The 11,009-nt window shown below is 37.0% G+C and overlaps 1 protein-coding gene across 1 annotated transcript in view; it reads left to right on the top strand.

The window, feature by feature from the left end:
- Positions 1 to 46: 46 nt before the first annotated feature.
- Positions 47 to 11,009, top strand: part of MSH4 (mutS homolog 4) — a gene marked incomplete at its 3' end in the record, with an annotated part of 34,681 nt that continues 23,718 nt past the window's right edge. The window contains exons 1-4 of the mRNA XM_010283595.1: positions 47 to 305; positions 3,225 to 3,386; positions 7,452 to 7,615; positions 10,459 to 10,569. Coding sequence (XP_010281897.1) covers positions 47 to 305; positions 3,225 to 3,386; positions 7,452 to 7,615; positions 10,459 to 10,569 — 696 coding nt within the window. The remainder of the gene's footprint in view (positions 306 to 3,224; positions 3,387 to 7,451; positions 7,616 to 10,458; positions 10,570 to 11,009) is intronic.

Raw genomic sequence — 11,009 nt, 5'->3', positions numbered from 1 at the left:
TGGTGTCATTGAGCCTGACACGGTGCCTGTTCTGAGCGAGGTGGCGATGCTGAAAGAAAGCAGTAAGGCGCACACGTGTGCACGGGCACCCGTCTCATCCGCTTCAGGGTCCTATACGGGCCGCGGCTCTTCCACGTCGGGGTTGGGTGGGCGAGTGGAGCAGACGCCCCGCTATACCCTCGGGCTGCTGCAGACGCCGCGCAGCACGGCGGACAGCACCGGCGACTTCTCCAGCGGGGAAGGCCTCCCTCCCGGCCGGGCTACCAGTAGTAGCAGGGTGAAGCCGCCGGTTTCCGGAAGAGGAGGTGGGGTACAGCGCGGTGCGGCCATCTCTGTCCGCGTCTTGCCGTTTTCTTTTATGCTCCTGCCCTCTTTGCTTGCGTTGGGCTTCGAGAGAGCAATTACAAGCGGTTCTTGGATACTGAGAAGTGGGCAGCAGCATGTCTGCGTTTTAGTGACCTCTTTCTTCGTTCTGCCCATCAGAACAATGGTAGTCGTTCTTCACGCTTCTTTAAGTAAATCTTTATTATTTTCTGTACGTAAACTTTTTAGATACCAGTATCAGAGTTCCCAGGGGGGGTCAATAAACTGGTTTGAATTGCAGCACGGTATTTGCTTTACTAAGAGACCTGGACCACGTTCACTTGGTTATGGGTTTGGGGTTTGTTTTTTTGTTTGGTTGTTTGGTTTTGTAGCAGTGTTTTTGTTTATTGGGTTGGGTTTTTTGGCCTGGCCTTTGAGACAGTTTTAAGTCTCAAAATTGATGTGTTGTAAGAATGTTGTGGTCCGCCAATGGAACGCTGGTATTTGCCATCCTTTACGTAAAGCTACTGTCAACACCAGTCTCCTGGCTCCCCCTGAGGTCAAGTTCCCTCCACAGCTCCTGCATACTGAACATGTGTACATCAAGCAGTCGTAAGACTTGATCATGCTGTCAAAGTCTGTGTCTTGGTGTCACCAAAATCAGGAATAAACCTCGTAACACCAATGTAGTGTTAAAAGGCAGGCATTCTTTATTTTCAGAGCTGGGAACATGGGGGATAGCTCCTCCTAAATCGTGTTCGTTGATCAGTTCAAAAATCAAACATTTATTGGCAAGATTAATACATATTCATCAAGTTTCCATACAATGATTGGTTAAATATTCCTCGCCTCACATGTAAATGACCACGCATGCTCACTATAATTTCTTGAGATTTTACTTCCTTAATCTTTTGAGTCGGAGGGTTTCTTGAGTGGGTGGTCTCTGAGTCGGTGGTCGCGATCTCCCCCTGCCGGAATTACCTTTCCTACAAAGTTCACTTAAGCTTGGCAACACTAAATAGACCTTCATGGGCTGTCGGTCCAATATGCAATCATTCACCCCACAGTCCTTTGTTTTAAGACAAGACTATAGAATGAATAATTACCTACCCACCGGACCGTAGAACTGACCAAGGTGTTCCTTCTTTCTAGCTACTTGTTATTAGAACAAAACATAATATCATGATCACGATGTTACATTTAAGTCCTTGATAATTACATCAAGATGGGAAGGGTTAGGTGGGTTCTCGAGCAGCATTGCTGGTGCATAATGTTCTTATAGTTACAACTTGCTACAAATTCACAAACCTATTTTCTAACCCTATTTTATTTTAATTCCCTACCACATTGGTTACATTGGCAGGCAGAAAAAAATGGCTTAAATGTTATTTTTTTGTCAGTAGAAAAACTATAAAAATAATGGGAAATTCTTTTAACACTTGTTGAAAATGCATTCTGAAGGACATATATCTCCATTGTGCATATATCGGGAGAATGGTAACATGGTTTTGGGTAATGTACGTGATCAGTTGTGAACCCTAAAAAAACCTAACCAACAAACAAAACGTAGAAGAGTAATTTGAGTAGGCAATAACTTAATTGTTAAATGTTGGTTTAAAAAAATATCTGTAGATGGTTTTGTTCATCTGGTCTTTAAAATTACGTTATTCTCCGTGTTATGCCAGAAACAGTACATTCTAAGATAATAGCAAATTCTCTAATGCCAAACATCTGAGTGAACTTACACCAAAATCTAAGTGAATGCTATTTTTAAAAATCATCTATATGCATTGCAATGCTGATTTAAAAATGCTCTTTAAAAAAAAAAAATTGCAGTCTGAACTAATAATGTTGTTTTTTTCGCATCTGTCACAATTTTGTAAGATTTAAAAAACAACACCGCCACCCCAAATACCACACAGTTGTACCAACTGTGAGAAAATGTCATGCAGTTAATGGGTTATCTGAGAACAATACTGAAGTATTTTTTCTTGTAGATCAATTTTTAACGTAATAGAAGGAACAGAAACATTTGGGTTTGCATTTCTCTTAATACCTGGAATTTTGTAAGTTTTAAATGGAAAAACTATGTTTATGCTTTAATTTCTTTTTTAATCTTAAAAAGCAGTTATCCAAGTTAAATTAAGGATGTGGTGTTGATTTTAGTAATCTCAAGAGAACTGAAAACAAGTAAAATACTTTAAATACTTTTTTAAAATTAGAGAATGATCTCAGAAAAAGAGATTTGGCAGGATTTAAGAATGTAGATAAATCTTAAGATACATGTGTAAAAGAAACAGCAGATAACAAACACGTCCCAGATTATTGTATGATTTCTGGGAGTTGAACCCCATAAATTCAAAGGGAGATTATTCTCAAGCAGGGGAGTTTTTTGAGCACGGTTCTTTGTTTTGTTTTATTGTCCTTTTTTAAAAGAGAATGCTCAGCTTTAAAAACTAAAATTTTCATAAACATGTTTGCAGCTTCAGCTATGGATTTTAAAACTGATGGGCAAATGCGAGATAGAGCTGACACAGCATTCTTTCATAAATCTAGAATTCATTAGAAATTGAAATTATGCGTTGTGACATCTACTGTGCTATTTCAGTCCAACAATGTAAAAAAAGATTTTTATTGGTGCTGCAAGTAATGTCATTGTGGAAAATAACCATATTTGTACAAGCTTCTTTTCAAACCAGACTGATCTTTATTTCATTTTATACTTGTACTACTTTGGAGAGCTTTTATAGAATGACATTAAAGGTTATTGCCTGGATATCTCTACTTCTAGTAAGAAAAAGTTTTCTAAGCTGTGTATTTACATATGTTGCTTTCTGAATAAAAACAGATTTTTTTTTTTTCTTTCTTCAGTTAAATGATATACAGTTTAATATGGCTGTTTTTAATTTCCCCTCCGCCAGAATCATATTTTGGGGATAGAAGTTCTTGTGTAGAAAACACTAGCACATTGAATCTCACGAGTTCTTCTGTGCGAGGCCTGAATAGCACATATATAGGAAAAACACCTCTCTCTTCTAGTAGATCTGTCTGCAGAAGCCATACGCCTCTTATGGGATATTCAGGTAAGATGAACAGCTCTTAAAGGAAATAGTCCTACTTACATTTCTAACATTATTTTATTAAATGTACTTTATTTTTTAATGTGATACAGTAAGATACTGAAACATAATCAAACACAAAACATAATGTGTTTTGTACTAAAGAGGTTGCCTGCCAATGAAAGATGCACTCATAGGGAAAAATACTGCTTTAGTTGCTGAGTAGATGTTGCGGTGTTGCAACCTCTTGTCACTTACTTTGCATTAATGTATAAATTATTGATATAGTTAGAATTCAGACTTTTTTTAAGTTGTCCAAAATGGCATTATTTTTGTAGACATGTTGGTTTGTGTGGTGGCTGAACTGAAGAGCTGAAATTTATGCACATTTCTAGTCAGGGTTTCTTTTTATGCTTGTAATGCACTGCACATCACATATCATGATGCCATTCTCAAGTTTCTTGATGCAAGTTTTATGCATTTTTAAGTTGGCATCTTCAAAGGTGTAGAACACTAGTTCTTCAGAAGAACACTTCCACAGTAGCTCATTGGGTATACATTTTGCAGTGCTGCTTATGAGCAAAGTTGTGTTAGAGGGTAATGATGCCTTGTGCCGTGTTATGTGTATCTGAGTGCTCTGGTAGTGCAGAAGTAATGGGATTCAAAGTTAGTTCTTTCACAGTCTGACTAATCATTGTCAGTTCAGTCTTTAGTGTTCTTAAAGTTATTTAATGGTAGTTCTCTGAAGCAATTAAATTATTTAAAAACTTACTTTAAAAAATTATCTGTTCTTGGTAAGAATACAAATTGGCTCGCCACCAGCTACTGGACTGAATTACTGTTTTGCAAAATGTAAGTAACATGAAGTTTGTAATTTCCTATAGCTGTTGTGATCCACAGTTTTCTTTGTGGCTATTCCAGGAGTTGGGGAGTAAGAGTAACTCTGATGTTGAAACCCACAGAACAGATTTCTCTAGACTTTATGCAACTTAACAGTGAAACCAGCCCACATCTTCAGTTTGCTTTAATTTTACATGTGTGGTGTTTAGCCTGGAGAAAAGGAGTCTCAGGGGAGCCCTTGTCGCTCCCTACAACAACCTGAAAGGTCTCTTCTCCCAAATAATAAGTGATAGGACAAGAGGAAACAGTCCCAAGTTGCACCAGGGGAGGTTTAGATTGGATATTAGGAAATATTTCTTCACCAAAAGGGTTATCATGCATTGGAACAGGCTGCCCAGGGAGGTGGTAGAGTCACCATCCCTGGAGGTATTTAAAAGATGTGTAGATGTGGTGCTGAGGGACCTGGTTTAGTGGTGGACTTGGCAGTGCTGGGTTAATGGTTGGGCTCGATGATCTTAAAGGTCTTCCAAACTAAACGATTCTCTGATTCAGTGTTTATGTGTGTACGTCTATATATTTGCCTATGTTTGCTGTATTGTACGTGACATTCCTTGATCAATTTCATTGATCTGTGTTGAAGTCGGCATATCCAGAATGTCATGTTCTGAAGAACATTGGTTGGTCGCTGTATTTTTTTTTTTAGTGTGACAAACTGAAAAACTAGCTGTCTTCCAAATAAAATTTGTGTAACTACCATACATATTCTAAAATACTTATTAGGTGCTTTTAAAAGAATATTAATATTGTGATCAGCTGCTGATTTTCAGCAGGCCTCAGATGAAACTTTATGCGAACGCTGTTGTTGACGTCTTGTGGACTACAGAACATGGGTAGAATAAATGAAGGTTCAGACTTGGTTGTGTGCAGCATCAAAGCTTTTGCTCACGTGATAGCCAGTTGCAGTTCAAACAGTCTTTTAATCTTAAGTTCTTAGATAAACTCTGATTCGGATCTTGCCCTTCCAGATTTCTGGTAGGATTAGTTGTGATTCTTGGGGTACAAATTGAGTTTACTCAAAAGAAAGTGGCAGGTTTGGTGTATTATGCCTTCTTAGCTTCTTAGCAGGATTGTTCTGTTTTGAGAATGCTCTTCTTTCATTGTTTTTTGAGAGCAAATTCTGTGACGAGCAAGGGAGGGTAGTGGTGGAAAAGAATGTAAATGACTACGAAGCAGGTAGAGTTTATTGGTGTTTCAGATCAGTGAATATGTCTATGCTATCAAAATCCAGTAATGCTCACCTGTTTATGAAAGTGTAAATGGGGCATGCCTTGTACATGCAAGTATGTTTCTTATTTTAAATACTTTAGACTTAATAGTCATTTAATAATGGCATCTCTTCTGAACATTTAAGTGAATTCAAGAAGCATTAAGTGAAGAATCTGTTCAGTTCTGCTATTGTAAGGTTTAGTTTGGCTTTTAGCTGGCAGTTAAGAAGACTGAGATCATGAAGGGCTTTTCCAGTTTGTCTGAGAAGTTTCACCAAAGTGTATGTAGCAGCTGCTTTTTATAGCGTGGTAATTACTTCAGTATTGCTCAGCAAGTTACATGTTTGCTCACTTGAATAGCAGTCTCACAATCTTTGGTTGCATATTTCCGAACAAAATGTCATTAGTACCTTCTCTGATAAAACTTGGAAAAATGTAACACCATTTTGCAAACATGAAACAAGAATTACCTGAGCTGCTAAAGGAAGCATTCTATACATATCTTCGGTCTTTCATAGATTAAGAGAAGTTCACTACACCAAACTAAAATGGCATCACCCCATTAAGTAACTGCCGTATTTAGAAAGTACTGTAACCTAGCACTTAAGAGCAGTACTTCTTAAGCAGTGGAGCATAATTTGGCGTGTGGGAACTCTTATTACTACTGGTTAAAACCTATTGTTGCACAGGTCTGTGATGGCAGGCACCCAGAGGGGAGTTGAGAAGAAGTGTGAGGGTTAGCTCATTTTGCCCAGCTTATCTCCCCAGTTCTGACTGCAGATATGCCTCATCTCTGAGATTGTCCTTCTTATTGGCTCACAGCTTAGGCTTTAGGCACTGAAACAGTAGTGCTAGAAAACAGTTGGGTTTTAACTTGGTGATATTTAAAGTTCAGTACTGTATGAAGTGGTGTGGGAGGAGTGAGATGAAGGGATGCGTTAAAATTTGTCTTCAGTCAACTATACTGCAGTAAATCCTAGTTGAACACAAAATAGCCCCATTTTTTAAATCGGCTGTTTGGATCTGAATGGCATGAGATTGGGAATCATAGGTCTATAGAGTTCAGTTTAGATATGAACATCAGGTTTATTGTAGGCTTATAGTACAATCCCAAAGTAGATTTGCTATGTTATGTTGGGCAAATCGCTAGAGCATCTGGGTTGGTGGCTTTATCTACATGGTCAAAGAAAGAGACTAGGTAAGAAAATGAGGTTTAAGGTCTTCAGAAAGGAAGACGTTAGGTGTTAAGGAGCTGTAATCTTAATTTTCACACTTGGTCTTTGTAGAGGGTGTCTCGGAGAGATAGCTGGATATTTAAAGAAGGAGATAAGATTAGTTGAGTTTGTGATTATATTTGGGAAAATTTAAGCCAAACCAATTTTAAGATACTAAAAAAGTTTTTAAAAAAAAACCCACCAAAATGAAAATCAAATTATTTGGACTCAAGCATATTGTAGATATTGAACTATTCTAAAATATACATAAGTTTAGTGTAAAATCGGATGAAACACGTCTGTCTGTCTATCTATGTATCTATATAAAGACATTTGTTTCCCCTAACTTGACGAGATCTAAGCCACCTTGATCAGAGTTGTGCTTTTAGTGGAATATTAACTACAGTATCTGTCTGCAATTAATACACTGTAATTTTAACTAGCGGTAATAGCTATGCATCGTTTTGAATTTAAAATGGCAAATGTTAATAATAGCCATGCCTTTTGGCATGTACTAAACATCTTTTTTGTTTACTACAAGAGGTAGTGACTCAAACTGTATTTTCACATGCTACAGAAATGTGATTAGTTCTGACAATCTTAAATTGGTTCAGTAACCAGGATTTTTAATTTTTAACTAAGTTTGGTAAATTGAAAGGGCTTTCCATGGATATGGGAATGTAAACACATACTTCACTTGGAATGTCAAAGTGTGATTCTGTGAATGCGGAGCAGTGGCTTGTAACTGAATATATGCAACTGTTTTGCAGTTACATCCTCATCTGCAGTCTCTGCTCATACTGCTGCATCGGCTATTGTAGCTGTAGTAGAAGGAAGAGGCCTTGCCAGAGGTGAAGTAGGAATGGCCAGTATTGACTTAAAAAATCCTGAGGTGATACTATCACAATTTGCAGACAATACAACTTATGCCAAGGTATTGTTGCATACTTAATTGCTGTATCCCTTACAGGCTAATTGTGACTTTCTTTCTTAAAAAAGCTTACAACTAATGGGAAATTAAATTTTTAGTTCATAGAAGAGATTTCTCAACGGTGAAAGTAACAAGTTCTAGAAAATCTGCAGTGTTGAAAGGACTGCTTTTTTCTTTACTGTGCCTCAGATTTTAGATAAAGAGGAAAGAATGTTTTGAAAAGAATAGCCTTTCTGCAAGAGAATAGTGTGATTGACCTATGTGGGATTGAGATGCCTTGTTCTGAAGAGCATTGGACAACACATGGTAGTAGAGCTTGCAAATATTTTTCATCAGGCTAAACAACTCTGAGAGCAGAACTGCATAAATGTGCGTGGGCAGGGGTTGGGGTAGCTGTAGGGTTGGCTTTGTATGGTTGCATAAATACTCCTTCTCAGTTCAAAATGGAATTCACTCAGTTTAGAGCCAAGTATTTTGCCTACCAGCACTGCATGCTCTACGTTAATTTGGAGACTAATCTCTCTGGTTTATGCAACGCCAGCATTAATAAAACATTTAATGGTTTTCTTGTAGTTACGCATGCTAGAAAATAATGCGGCTTGTAGCATCTTTAAATTATCCAAAGAAAGAAAAACTAAATTTAATTAGAGTAAGTAGATATGACTCATAATGTAAACAGCTAGCAAATCTGTTTACTAAAATATATGTTGTGTAATGTTTTTTGATCATTAGTGCTTTTAAAGCTTGTCCTGGTTTTAACACACGTAAGTACATACTGAACCTGGCAGCTACAGAAATACTTCTGTAATACACAGCATGAAAAATCAAAATCATAGAATCTTTGTGTTGGAATGGACCTTTTAAGGTCATCTGGTCCAACCCCCCTGCAACGAGCAGGGACATCTTCAACTAAAGCAGGTTGCTCAGAGCCCCGTCCAACCTGCCCTGGGATGTTTCCAGGGATGGGGCATCCACCATCTCTCTGGGCAACCTGTGCCAGGGTTTGATGTGCACCTTGAAAATGTGGGTACATTAGAAAATGTAGACATTCAGATTATGATGTGGCAACTTAAATAACAATTCACTTCAAGGTTTGAAAGCAAAAAATCAATTTGCTTGTACCTAGGGGGGAAAAAAAAGTCTCATGTAATCAAAAGAATGATAAGACTAGAATTCTGCAAGGAAACTTAAGATTATTTTTATGGAAATTGTTTGCTAATTTTCATGGTTTCATAAATACTTTTAAGAGTAAAAGACTTTTTTGGGTTTTGTGTTTTTTGTTTTCTTTAGCAAGCAGTAGCTGTGTTTATAGTCTAGTCTCCCCTGTTCTACTGTGTCAGGGTAAAGAACTGTGTTACTGTCCCATGAAATTTATCTTTCCCAAACTGAGAAGTGTTCTAGCTGCCCAAACTCCTTTACCCTTTTACTTTTGTTTTTTTTTCCTGAATTTAATGATAAAATACGATTAGTTCTCTCTAAATTCTGATAACATGACTCTCTTCTCTGTTACTCAGGCTGGCGACTTGATAAGTTTGCGTCTTCTATAACCACCTGTCAGACCATGGCCAGATTGTTCAGTATTTTCCTCCTTTACAATGCTAAAAGATGGGATTTTTATTTGTACACATCTCTCTCTAATTTTCCATTTAGATACAGAGTTCTCCATTCTGTGGGCATACCTGATACTGTATTGACCATCCAGTCAACAACAACAACAACAAAAGGGCTGCTAGTATATAACTTTTTCCCAAATGCAGTACATGGCATCGTTTCTTATCTTACCTCTAACACCTTTAACAGTACTGTCAGTCTGCTGATTGCTCTTTTCTTAGAGTGTCACTATCGGTGTTTTGCTAGTGACTGATACCAAGCTTATTGTATTTTCTTGTGCGCCCTTTTATCTTTAAATATTCTGTAAATTAATTCAGTAAGGTTTTATTGTATTCTTTAAGTTCCTCAAGGTTTGCTTTAACTATGATGCCTCTGAAAAAAATTTCCCAATGATTCTCTCACATATCATGGTCAGCAACAGCTCTCCCTCCTACCTCCCAATACCCTTAGATGTGTATTTTTGTGTATTTTTTTTATGCTTGTTCACCTTTCCATTGTTGTCTATCCCTTCTTCCGCATCTTAACTTCTAAGCACTTAAAATGTAGTCTGTGGGTTTTTTTTCATGTTTCTCCACTGAGAATTTGTGGATGATGATATAAATGAATATAAATGCATAATGATGTTTGTAGTTTCTTACACAGTAAACAAGTAGAAAAGTGTATAGTGTACTTCAAATCCCTACAGCAGGTGTGTATAACATAATCAAAGCAAAGCTGGTTTAAATATATGCATTTTTGAGCCATATTGAAAAAGGTAAGACTGAGATAAATGTTATGAGGAGGTTAGAACAAAGTCTAAAACAAATCTGAATCAAAAAATTGTTAATATTCAGACCAGTTGCATTTTTTTATCTTCCAGAGTACCATTAGCTTTTCAGCTGCAACCCCAGAAAGCTGCCATCTGTTGAAAATAAGTCTTACTCCATGGAATAGAGTTTTGGATAGTTATCTCTTGCTTTGACGACAAGCATGTGTCTGTGTTTAAATAACAGGAATAGATACTGTGCTTTTTTTAACTTATTTTCACGTATATTTATATATCTGTATCTATAGATGCAAATGAATTTGACTCAGTGTAGAAGTTAACAGAAAATTCAGTCTTTATTTACAAGACTGGAACTGTGATTTTAAAATATAAGGATTCTGTAATTCTTTGTTGCTGGTTCGTTATTGTGTAAAAATATTTTGCCTTATATATGGATTTTTAGTGAATTATTTTGAATTTTTTTGTTCAGGTTATTACTAAGCTCAAGATTTTAACACCACTAGAAATAATAATGTCAAACACTGCTTGTGATGCAGGGAACACATCAAAATTGTTCAGTCTGATAACAGAACATTTCAAGGTAAGCTCATAAATTTTGTGCCATATTTTAGAGTTCTTGTTGATCACTGTTCTATGATTGTTGATTTGAGAGTTTTCCACAACTTCTAAAACTTTAAATGCAGTCAGATTTTGTTTTCTATGATTTTCAGGCCTAATTTTACCATGGTGAAGAGTAATCTGAATGCAGCTCCAACGCTGCTAGTTCTAATCCTGAAAATTACAGACATAAGTATATTGCTGATGAAAGCCAAAAGTTTTGACTTTGTGGCATGGAAGTAATTTGAGCAATACTGAACCTAGGAGAGATTCAGAGGTGCAAAAATCAAACGTTTTCCTTTGCTGCTGCTTTGTTCCCTCAGCCTGATAAATAGATGAGGCTAATGTATCACAGAATAGGAAAAAGAGCGCTGGCAGTATAAAAGAGGGTGAGATGAACTAGTGTATGTAATTTATGAGTAT

This window comes from Phaethon lepturus, unplaced genomic scaffold (assembly GCF_000687285.1).
Source record: "Phaethon lepturus isolate BGI_N335 unplaced genomic scaffold, ASM68728v1 scaffold5563, whole genome shotgun sequence".
NCBI classification, from domain to species: Eukaryota; Metazoa; Chordata; class Aves; order Phaethontiformes; family Phaethontidae; genus Phaethon; species Phaethon lepturus.
Note: the sequence above shows the minus strand (reverse complement) of the source record. Positions and strands in the feature narration are given on the sequence as shown.